Genomic DNA, 12291 nt, shown 5'->3' with positions numbered 1-12291 from the left:
TACATACCTGTCAAGTTATGTAATCTCGTCATAAAATGACCAACCTTTAGGGCTTGTTTACTACTGCTGTAATGACATCAGTAATTTATTTGCACCCAGTTTGAGGCAACAGTGCAATAGTCAAGCTAAGATGAATCGGCAAACATTATAGTGCAGTTCGCAGCCTTCAAAATGTGGACAGCACTTTTAACTACAATTAAGTTTGTGGTGATTAACGTTTACGGCTCTATCGTAAAAGTCCAGATTTTCAAACCTTTGTTACTAGAACGTAAGTGGTATACCTATATACGCTACTTGAAAGAATAAACATGTAATTGTTAGTCAGCGCTGTTCACTGTCCCTTTCTCACATCCTTTTTGTGCTGTTTCCGCTCCAGTCGTGAACCAACCAGGGCAAATGCGTGTACTTGTGCATTTGTTACTAGGCTTTTAGAAATATTCAATATTTTATAATATTGAATAGAATATTGTGCTTTTTAATATACGCTTCAGTGCAAATTTCAGTACCTGATGTTTCCGAAGTATTTGAAACGAATTAATACATATTTAAATATATGTAAAGAATAGTTTCATTTGCCATAACATGGCTCATAGCCAAAACAAGCCAAAGACGAAGGATTTGATTACAGTCGCTGATTGATTTTCGCACCTGCTCGATTCCAACATCGATCTTGTGGCACCAACACATTCGTTATTCAATCAGTGTATGATGGCAGTCGAAGGTTCGGACACTGAAAGGTGTCTGGCTCAATTTTTCAGATGTGATCTGTTCATGTGTTGTTAAAAATGGTGGTAGGTGAAGGAAGTTGGCGCCATTCAGGTTGTCCCCCATGCTTTCAATTTCGCTGATGATAAGGTTTCTCAGCCTTTTGAAAGCCGTAAGACTACTGCGAATATATTTGCATTGTCTCAGCACTAAACGATAACTTTGGTCAGCAATAACTTTGGTCACCAAACATTTTGCAACCTGTTTGTGGTTGGTATCAGCTATGGCAGGCACAAAGTAGTTCATTAATAGTAGCTTATTAATATTTTTTTTTTTTCTATTTCAGAAATTCAGAAGCGTACACCCAAAAATAACAAGGACTCTGAAGCACTGGAAAAAGCTGTGGCTGCGCTCAACCAAATTATGCTGTAAGTAGTGTAAAAGCAGTTTTTTTGCTGCCAAGTGTATGTGTGAAAGGCATCTGTCATGCCTGGAGAGCATGAACTAAACTGTGTGGCTTGATATTTATTCAAGCCAAGTTAATGAAGCTTGCTTGCCTGCTGTGCAAATGCCACCAGGATGCACGCACGAGCACTCATTGTGCTCATAATCACTGCAGCAAAAATTCTATCTAGCACTTATAAGTGCAAGCCCGCGTGATCTAGATTTGACTGTTTCAATTCCACCTTGTAGAAGTCTAAATACAGCTCACATTACCATGGTCTGGAGGTACATCTTATGCTTTACATTCTTCTGACCTCACATTTTTATGAATGGTTCAAATCATTGAATAAGACTAATTACTATATTTTCACTTTTCTAATGCACCCTCGAGTCTCACGTGTATGCATTTTCTATGGTCAGAAAAAAAAATTGAGACCTTAACACACACTCTTGACTTGTGAATGAAAATTCATTGTTTTTGCTTATGTGAACCATTTACAAGCGTGGCCTGTTATTGCATGCAAAGCCCACATATGCGCTGGTTCCAGTTGAGTCACGTTTCCATGTGAGCATGGAAGTTTTTGGCATCAGCAGCATCTTAAGCTTCCAAAAATTGCAGAGTGTAGATGCCAGAGCTAAAGCTACTTGATTCTGGCAAGTGAAGACACTCTCCTCAGATTTCATTCCTGGTGGCAAAGAATCGGGGAGCTCACTAGTCTTGGCTGTTCCAGGGATTTTCCAGTATATACTGAATATTTTATTACTGTCTGGGCTTTTCACCCAGAGACAGCTGCAAAGCCATCAAGAATGAACCAAACTTTCTTTTGCAGCGACATCAATGAAGGAAAACGCAAGACGGAGAGCCAAGTGGCCATGTTTGACATATTCAATGACATTGAGAAGTGCCCGGTAAGTAAGGACAGGTTTTGCATTCAATGTCATAGTCACTGTCATATTCATAGGCTGTGCTGCAGTATAGTACTTCTATGCGTGCATGCATTGCACTTACAATTCAGTTATGTGGACCATTTTAAGAAGCTTCACCTCAGGAGCTCCTACATACAGCAGAATCTCGGTGATACGATCACATCTGATACAAATTTTGGAATGGTACAAATTTTTCAAAACTCCCAGCCCAAGTCCATTAGCTTACAACATGCTAAATTTAGAATTTTACGAAACACATTTTGTGCCACTGTGCAATCCTCGGCCGGGCTGGCCTCAGCACACCGGTAAGTTTGTAAATTTAACATAAATAAGGTATACAATTACAAAGTAAACACTTTTGGAACCCAGCAAATTTGTTATCGCCAATTTGGTAGCGCCAGACAGTGGCTATTGTCAGGTTGGCAGAGCGGCCGTGCCAATGTGTCAGTCGCATTCATGTTGCCAGGGGGACCTACGTCACTCTGCCTCCAGCCTCCATGTCTTGAATCCAGCCGCCATGTTAAAAAAAAAATTTTTTTAATTGTGCAAGGATCATGCAACGCATCGATCGTTTTCAAATACCTTTTAACTTTATCAGAAGCTGGCAATCGCACGGAATCACACAATCTGACACATTAGGAAAAACGTGGTTGTGAAGCAGTGTTCCACAACTATAATTTTGTCACAAAAACAGATAAAGATGCCCGTGATGTTATCGAGCGTTTCCATATTAAGATTGGGGGATATATGCTCTAGCAGGTCCTCCTTCAGCATGCACAATAAAGAATTTTTCTATCTTGAAAGAAGCTGCTATTGATTGTGCACTTGTGATTTTTTAAGTGTTCAGTTATTGTATCCTTTTGGTTTTGTCGCCTAGGGTTATCTCGACTTGGTTTTGCTGCATGGGATAACCTTGACTTGTGAAGTGCACACCACTCGGCATCTACCTCGCAATTCTTTTATTTATAAGTTCCTTGGTTTTTGTGAACTGTCATCCTTTTTCTTGGTCTGTGCACTTGTGCAGTGGTTTTCATGATGCAATCATACCAACGTGCCCAGCTTACTGTGCTTCTACAAAGGTAACTGTGCTCGTCACAGCAACTAGTTCCTTTTACTGCACAAATACCATAGACCGCACTTGAAAAACCAATATCAGTCATTCTTATCAATTTGATTGGGTTCAATGAGCAAATAGCTTGCACTTTGTGAGAATTACTAGGTGAGTGAGATGTACTAATCTTTGCATGCAATGCAGCCCAACATCCTGTCTGGCCACCGGTACTTTGTGACTAGCCTGGATGTGGTGGAGATAGGTGAAGGGGGCCTAAGCCGCAAGGGCGATGCAGTCTCCCTGTTCCTCTTCTCGGATATCTTGGAGGTGTGTCGGCGTCGAAGTCGGGCTGGGCTGACATCACGCAGCCCGGCCTCTTCCACACTGGGCCGTTCAGGTTTTCCCAAGACCTACAAGCACATAGTCATGGTCCACCTGTACGATGTCAAGCGAGTGGTTGAGCTCACATCGGCTGAGGACAGTGGTCAGTCCACCCATCAACATTGCTTTGACTTCTTGGCATTCTTCGGATTGATAAAAGCACTGGGTTTGAGATAATTGCTGTGTTTTTATTGTCGCGAATGTGTGCTTGAAAACGAAAAATTATTACTAGGGATCTGCAAATATCGAATAGATTTCAAATCGAATATCGTATATTAGAAAATTTATCGCAAAATTAAATGCTTACAAATCTTGGGCTAGAAGATGCGGTGCTGCACATGCTTAGGAGTCTCCTAGCATTGCGTAACAAGAATGTAGCAAACTATCAGCAACTTAGGTACACAGAAATTAGTATACAGTACAGTTTATTCTTATTGAAAGGAATACCAAAATAATATGCCAGCACTAATTATAGCTCATTTCTAGTATATGAAGGTCTGGAAAATTGTTTTATCAATAGAAATTCTTTTGAATAGATAAAGTACTGGGCTTTTTTTTCCCTCTGAAGCTAATGAATTAGTGACATTTTGTTATACTGAATACCAATGAGGTTCTCAGTTTAATAATCGAACTGTGTCTTGCGGCAATCTTTAATTTGTTGCATAGGAAGTTTTGCTCTCCAGTTTTTCTTCAGAATACAAAAGGGCTATCCCAACTTTGCGGCAGGTGGGTTATCGTTAGGCCAACATGCGCAACTGACGAAAGGACCGCACATCACGTCACTCGATGGCCGCTCCACGCGTAGCCGGTGCCAACAATAAGGAGCAGGTGCTGAACACGCCGTTTCATTGTCAGGGTTGACGTGATTTGCCACATGTAAAAAATTCTGAAACCTGGAGGGTTAGGGCAACTTAGCGTGATGCTCGCTCCCCCTCCCCATCCCGGCGTTATCCGCCATCTGTGCAAATGCATGCAACCGCCATGACACTGTCACGCCTTAATCCAAAGCTAATTTTGTCATGGGTTGCTCAAAGCTACAAAAATAGACCGATGTGCGTCTACAAACGGCATTGGAAAGGAGAGGCTGTCGTATGGTGTGTCGCAAAGATGGCGGCTGTAAACAATTTTGTTGCCATCCCGTACACTTTCTTTCATTTGCGAGGTGGCATGTCGTCCTTCTGAGTGTTGTGTGGCTGCTGCGAATGGATCTGCATTGATTTGGCATCAAACCGTAACTTTAGTCGCCGAATCCCGACGAAGCAGCGCCGATTAGACCTAATGGCCTAGGCAGTGTGGCCGTGACAAAAATTTGCTGCTGGCTGATGTAGTAATGTCTATTATGTTCATGTGGGTGACTTATCAGTGATTGGTCCTGAGATCAGGCGTGTGGATTAGATTGATGGCTGTGGAAGCGCCATGAAGTTCGTCACCCTGTATCCAACACAATCTGCGTGCCGGTCTATGGCTAATCGGCCTTGATCTTTGCACATGCTTTCGCACTTTACAAAATACACATTGCTTTTGTTGCCATTCCCTCTGTCTGCGTCACGTGATTATTTCAATTGGTCCTGTCAACCTGGTCGAACTTTGTATGAAGTTAAGCTCACTTGGGTTGCCACCCAAGTGAGCTTAACTTCATACAAAGTTTGACCAGTTCGATCACAAGGGGCTCCGCAGCACACGTAACATGTGGCACTGCGCGGGTCTCTGCACTGAATATATTGAATAGTATTCGAAAATTCAGATACGTAGTAGATATTCGATACACAAATTGAATTATTTAACACTCACCATTTGATTTGATTCGGTGATATTCGAGTATTGGCACACCCCTAATTACTACCGGTGCTCTGAAGGACATGGACACGCACCATTGTCCACATTCTTGGGCGCATCGGTCATAATTATGCCCGCATATCAACTAGTCCATCTTTCCGACACTGTACTGTCACGCTTGAATGATATGCAAACATGAGAAAACAAATTTTCCTTTCCATATTTGTCAGTATGTGTGATACTGGTGTGATTCATTCATAGTCTCAAGACTAGAGCAGATTTAGTGTCTGTGTACCTCTTCTTTTTGTTTCTGGTAATCAGTAGTGTTCTGCTTTGTTTGTTTTTGTTAAAATTTAATTCTGTTGTGACTGTGTATAGGTGCTTGTGGAACGTAGACATATTATTGTCGGAGCAGCAAAGATGCAGTGGCATGATCTTGTTTTAACAGCGAAGGTTTTCTAGCTAACCATAAAAAGTGGCACCTGCTGTCGTAAAAGCTCGCCGAGCTATGACGTCACTGCGTTGCCTAGCAACACCTTGTGGAGCGGCGAGTGCCTCGCCTCTCTCCGTGCCATGCACATGTTGCCTTGACATGGGACGTTGTCATGTACAAAAGACTTATGTGCGCGTGTCTGGTGCGGCGGACCATCAGTAACCATAAAAGAAGAAAAAGAATGGCGGGATTCGGCGCGTGCTCGCCTGACGCGGCACCTCGGCCAACAGCGAATCACGAAGACACACGATTGCTGGAGGAGGGAGCAGAAGAAGAAGAGAAGGAAGGGAGGGTTCGAAAAAGAAGGCCGGTGTGCGGAGTGGTCGAGGCAAGGTTGTCGGGCTCTGGGTCCGAACCTCAAGACCTCAAGAGCACCGTCGGAGAAGTGAGGCTGTCTGACTGTGGGTCCGAGTCTCAAAGACTTCAGGAGCGCCGGGCGGAGGAGCGAAGCTGTCGGGCTGCGGGCCCGAGTTTCATAACTTCAGCGACGATCCGGCCTATGTTCTCTCCAGCCTTTGGTGTCCGTGGGTCCTGCAGTGACATGGTGCTGAAGGCAAGCCATATATACTTTCCTCCTGTGACTTCTTGGCCGAGCTGCGGACGATCGTCAAGACACAAGTAGTGTCTTATCGCTATACTCACGCGACCGACGCACTGCATCTGACGCCGTCGCAACGCCGCCCGTACAACGCTGCACCGACGCTACCAAGTAATGGTGACCGGTCACGAACTTTAATTATGTTATATAATTCTTTATTGTGAGAGAACATTTAAAATGCATGAACTTTAATATTAGTCTTAGTACCTTGGTTAATTAGTGTGTGTGTTACAGTTTGTGTTAATTATATGTTCATGTCTTGTTAACAATCGGCTTCGTTGTTTCTTTTCCCCACTGCGAATTAGTCTCAGTGGTGGCCACAATAATTCGAACCGTGCAAATACCAATACATTCCCGGGTAAACAACCCCTCGTTACTTAGGAAGACCAAATCATCACAAATTGGCGTCCACGCGACAGGACGAAGCCGGTTGTTCACAGTTGCTTTAGCGACAAGTGAATATGAGTTTGGCAGAATTTATTACGTTGGGTGAGCGCTTGGGGCTGCAGGGCGTGGAGCTGAGAAATTGGGCGGACGAGCAAGTCACCAAAGCTCGGGAGGAAGATGAAGGCGCGTGAGGAACGGGCAGCGGAAAGAGAGGCGACCAAACAGCGCCTTGAGCTAGAAGAAAAGAATTTGCAGTTGCGTCTGAGGCTCGCTGAGGTGGGAGAAAGCAGTGGGAGTGGGAATGGTGCAAGTCACGAACCAAGCGGAAGTCTTGGCCCCCATCAACCCACATATCTGATCCCCATGTTCAATGATTCTCGAGATGACCTCGACGCATATTTAAAGCGCTTTGAACATGTAGCCACGGGACAGGGCTGGCCAAAAGAAAAGTGGGCCACCGCTCTCAGCTTGTGCCTCGTGGGGAAGCACTGAAAGTGTTTGGTCGTTTATCGCCCGAAGACTCCCTGGATTACAACAAAGCAAAACTAGCATTGTTAAAACGATTTCGGTTACTGCTGAGGGATACCGAGAGAGATTCCGGCAAAGTAAACCACAGGATGGAGAAACCGGCAAGCAGTATGCTACTCGGCTTTTCAGCTACTTCGACCGTTGGGTGGAGATGGCAAACCAGGGGAAGACGTTCAATGCGGTTCGAGACTTGATAGTCGCAGAACAATTCTTGAATAACTGCCATAGTGCTTGGCGCTTTTTCTTCGTGAGAGAAACTGCAAGACTGTGGATGAGGCCTCGGAAGCGGCCGATCACTATTTGGAGGCACAGAGGCAGCATAATTTGCTGGTGTTCAAGGAGAGGTTAGAACAAAATCCTGGCAAAGAAACGAATGAGAAACCAGGTGTGAAGTCTCAAGTCCGTTGCTTCATATGTGATAAGATAGGACACAAGACATCAGATTGCCGTGTGAAGACAAAACAGCCATATTGTGAATATTGCCGCAGATATGGACACGATGTGCAATCATGCAGACGAAATGAACCAGGTGCCAAAGGCTCATCAGCATGCTGCATACTACCTCCCGACCAGCAAAAAGATGCACGGGAATGCTTTGAACGTAGTACCAAGCAGCAAGATGAGACATTTTCTAATGCTTTGGGAGTCTGGTCTAGCAAGTCTTTTGACATGCCGGTGTTGAAAGGAGAGCTTTTTGGACAGACCGTTTGGGTTCTGCGAGATACAGGAAGCAATAGTATAGTCGTACGACGAGATCTTGTACCGGACGCAGCAATGATAGGCACTGAGTCTATCATACTACTGGCTGATGGTAGCTCTATTAACGTTCCGGAAGCGGAAGTCAACATTTCATCACCGTACTTCTCCGGTGTTACGGTCGCAAAGTGCATGGAGAGACCATTGTATGATGTGATCATTGGTAACGTTCCTGGAGCACGCCAACCCATGGAGCCAGATCCCAATTGGAAAGCATCCTCGTTTACTTCTGTAGCAAGTAAATCACGCGAGATGAGCACTACGAAAGAAGACAGTGGTTCTTGCAGGTTATAGTGGGTGCCAAGATCTCGAAACCATGTCCCCGGTGAGCGTTGGAGCCTTACAATTGTCAAGAGAAATGTTTCGGACAAAGCAGCAGGAAGACACAACACTTCAAGTTTGTAGAAGCAAAATCGGGAAAAATATTCCGGGAAAAGGTACAACGCCCATTCGTTCTACCTGGATGAAGGCGTGTTGTACAGATGCTATCAAATATGCCCAGGAAAAATAATCGATCAAGCAGTGGTACCGAAATGCCTACGCCTCGAAGTCCTTAATATGGCACATGACAACTCCTTGTCTGGGCATCAAGGCATACGGAAAACCACGGAACGGGTCCTTGGATCATTTTATTGGCCCGGCGTCCAAGAGGACGTTAAAAGATTTGTGAGATCGTGCGATGTATGTCAAAGAACCTTCCCAAAAGGTAGAGTGGGCAAGGCTCCACTGGGACGAATGCCGCTTATAGATACCCCATTCGAACGGGTAGCGGTAGATATCATCGGTCCCTTGACTCCAACATCGAGTAAGGGCAACCGATATATACTCACTCTTGTGGACTTTGCAACTCGCTTCCCGGACGCCATCCCTTTACCTTCTATTGACTCAGCAACTGTAGTCGAAGGGTTGGTTGAGATGTTCTCAAGGATCGGTTTCCCACACGAGATCCTTTGTGACCAGGCATCTTGTTTTACATCAGAGTTGGTGAAAGAAATCAATGATTTACTCGCCATCAAGCATCTCAGTTCAACGCCTTATCATCCAATGTGTAATGGAATGGTGGAGCGCTTCAACGGAACCCTTAAGATGATGCTGCGGAAACTATGCCAAGAGAAACCAAAAGCTGGGATCGATATTTGCTCCTCTTCTTTTTGCGTACCGTGAGGTGCCACAAACCAGCCTCGGTTTTTCGCCATTTGAATTGATATACGGACGACAAGTACGAGGACCCTTGGCCATACTCAAGGATCTCTGGACAAGAGACAGGCTCAAGGAAGATGTTAAGACGACATATCCATATGTCCTCGACCTCAAAAACCGACTAGAAGAGACTTTGAAGTTAGCTCACCAGAACTTGTGCAAAGCTCAGAAGACTCAAAAGGGGTACTACGACCGAAACAGTTGTCGTCGACAGCTGAAGATAGGAGATCGTGCACTCATACTCCTCCCAACCAGTAACAAACTCATGATGCAATGGAAGGGACCATTTGTAGTCACTGGAAAGAAAAACAACTTTGACTACTGGTTGGACGTAGGCCATACCACTAAATTATTCCACATCAACATGCTGAAGCGGTATGAAGAGCGCCAACCACTAGCTAGGTTCCAAACTTCCTCGTTTATAGTGATTGACGAACCAGAAAATGAAGCCCCTTACCACGCTTTAAAGCTGAAGCAGGTGGGGGTATCAAAGGCATTCCTCAGAAAAGGTTGGAGCTGATTATTTAAGTAGGTCAGGATCAGCTATTGAATCTTGCACTTTGGGAGTTCATGCTTCTGTATGCTTTCTGTTCTTTTATTGTTTTTGGGGTTGAAGTCTGCATGTCGCTCAATTGTTAGTACATGCACTGTATAAAGTCTCACGAGACCACGCGCATCACCACAGTTTTTTTTATTATTTTCGCTTCATCAAAAAAAAAAAAAAACTTTTCGAAAAGGGGGACTTTTTGTCATGTACAAAAGACTTATGTGCGCGTGTCTGGTGCGGCGGACGATCAGTAACCATAAAAGAAGAAAAAGAATGGGGGATTCGGCGCGTGCTCGCCTGACGCGGCACCTCGGCCAACAGCGAATCACGAAGACACACGATTGCTGGAGGAGGGAGCAGAAGAAGAAGAGAAGGAAGGAAGGGAGGGTTCGAAAAAAGAAGGCCGGTGTGCGGAGTGGTCGAGGCAAGGTTGTCGGGCTCTGGGTCCGAACCTCAAGACCTCAAGAGCACCCGTCGGAGAAGTGAGGCTGTCTGACTGTGGGTCCGAGTCTCAAAGACTTCAGGAGAGCCGGGCGGAGGAGCGAAGCTGTCGGGCTGCGGGCCCGAGTTTCATAACTTCAGCGACGATCCGGCCTCTGTTCTACTCCAGCCTTGGTGTCCGTGGGTCCTGCAGTGACATGGTGCTGAAGGCAAGCCATATCTACTTTCCTCCTGTGACTTCTTGGCCGAGCTGCGGACGATCGTCAAGACACAAGTAATGTCTTATCGTCCTATACTCACGCGACCGACGCACTGCATCTGACGCCGTCGCAACGCGCCTGTACAACGCTGCACCGACGCTACCAAGTAATGGTGACGGTCACGAACTTTAATTATGTTATATATAATTCTTTATTGTGAGAGAACATTTAAAAATGCATGAACTTTAATATAATCTTAGTACCTTGTTAATTAGTGTGTGTGTTACAGTTGTGTTAATATATGTTCATGTCTTGTAACAATCGGCTTCGTTGTTTCTTTCCCCACTGCGAATTAGTCTCAGTGGTGGCCACAATAATTCGAACCGTGCAAATACCAATACATTCCGGGTAAACAACCCCTCGTTTACTTAGGAAGACCAAATCATCACAAATTGGCGTCCACGCGACAGGACGAAGCCGGTTGTTCACAGTGCTTTAGCGACAAGTGAATATGAGTTTGGCAGAATTATTACGTTGGGTGAGCGCTTGGGGCTGCAGGGCGTGGAGCTGAGAAATTGGGCGGACGAGCAAGTCACCAAAGCTGGGGGAGAGAGATGTGAAGGCGCGTGAGGAACGGGCAGCGGAAAGAGAGGCGACCAAACAGCGCCTTGAGCTAGAAGAAAAGAATTTGCAGTTGCGTCTGAGGCTCGCTGAGGTGGGAGGAAAGCAGTGGGAGTGGGAATGGTGCAAGTCACACGAACCAAGCGGAAGTCTTGGCCCCCATCAACCCACATAATCTGATCCCCATGTTCAATGATTCTCGAGATGACCTCGAGCATATTTAAAGCGCTTTGAACATGTAGCCACGGGACAGGGCTGGCCAAAAGAAAAGTGGGCCACCGCTCTCAGCTTGTGCCTCGGTGGGGAAGCACTGAAAGTGTTTGGTCGTTTATCGCCCGAAGACCCCTGGATTACAACAAGCAAAACTAGCATTGTTAAAACGATTCGGTTTACTGCTGAGGGATACCGAGAGAGATTCCGGCAAAGTAAACCACAGGATGGAGAAACCGGCAAGCAGTATGCTACTCGGCTTTTCAGCTACTTCGACCGTTGGGGGAGATGGCAAACCAGGGGAAGACGTTCAATGCGGTTCGAGACTTGATAGTCGCAGAACAATTCTTGAATAACTGCCATAGTTGCTTGGCGCTTTTTCTTCGTGAGAGAAACTGCAAGACTGTGGATGAGGCCTCGGAAGCGGCCGATCACTATTTGGAGGCACAGAGGCAGCATAATTTGCTGGTGTTCAAGGAGAGGCTAGAACAAAATCCTGGCAAAGAAACGAATGAGAAACCAGGTGTGAAGTCTCAAGTCCGTTGCTTCATATGTGATAAGATAGGACACAAGACATCAGATTGCCGTGTGAAGACAAAACAGCCATATTGTGAATATTGCTGCAGATATGGACACGATGTGCAATCATGCAGACGAAATGAACCAGGTGCCAAAGGCTCATCAGCATGCTGCATACTACCTCCCGACCAGCAAAAAGATGCACGGGAATGCTTTGAACGTAGTACCAAGCAGCAAGATGAGACATTTTCTAATGCTTTGGGAGTCTGGTCTAGCAAGTCTTTGACATGCCGGTGTTGAAAGGAGAGCTTTTTGGACAGACTGTTTGGGTTCTGCGAGATACAGGAAGCAATAGTATAGTCGTACGACGAGATCTTGTACCGGACGCAGCAATGATAGGCACTGAGTCTATCATACTACTGGCTGATGGTAGCTCTATTAACGTTCCGGAAGCGGAAGTCAACATTTGATCACCGTACTTCTCCGGTGTTACGGTCGCAAACTGCA

General features: G+C 45.4%; 1 protein-coding gene across 1 annotated transcript in view; it reads left to right on the top strand.

Annotated features, from left to right (window-relative positions):
* Positions 1–12291, top strand: part of LOC119435108 (protein ECT2) — a 72424-nt gene that overhangs the window by 40286 nt on the left and 19847 nt on the right. The window contains exons 14-16 of the mRNA XM_049659702.1: positions 1052–1133; positions 1980–2058; positions 3332–3611. Coding sequence (XP_049515659.1) covers positions 1052–1133; positions 1980–2058; positions 3332–3611 — 441 coding nt within the window. The remainder of the gene's footprint in view (positions 1–1051; positions 1134–1979; positions 2059–3331; positions 3612–12291) is intronic.

Source organism: Dermacentor silvarum, unplaced genomic scaffold, assembly GCF_013339745.2.
Source record: "Dermacentor silvarum isolate Dsil-2018 unplaced genomic scaffold, BIME_Dsil_1.4 Seq458, whole genome shotgun sequence".
NCBI classification, from domain to species: Eukaryota; Metazoa; Arthropoda; class Arachnida; order Ixodida; family Ixodidae; genus Dermacentor; species Dermacentor silvarum.
The sequence above is the reverse complement of the archived record's forward strand: the minus strand, read 5'-3'. Positions and strand labels throughout refer to the sequence as shown.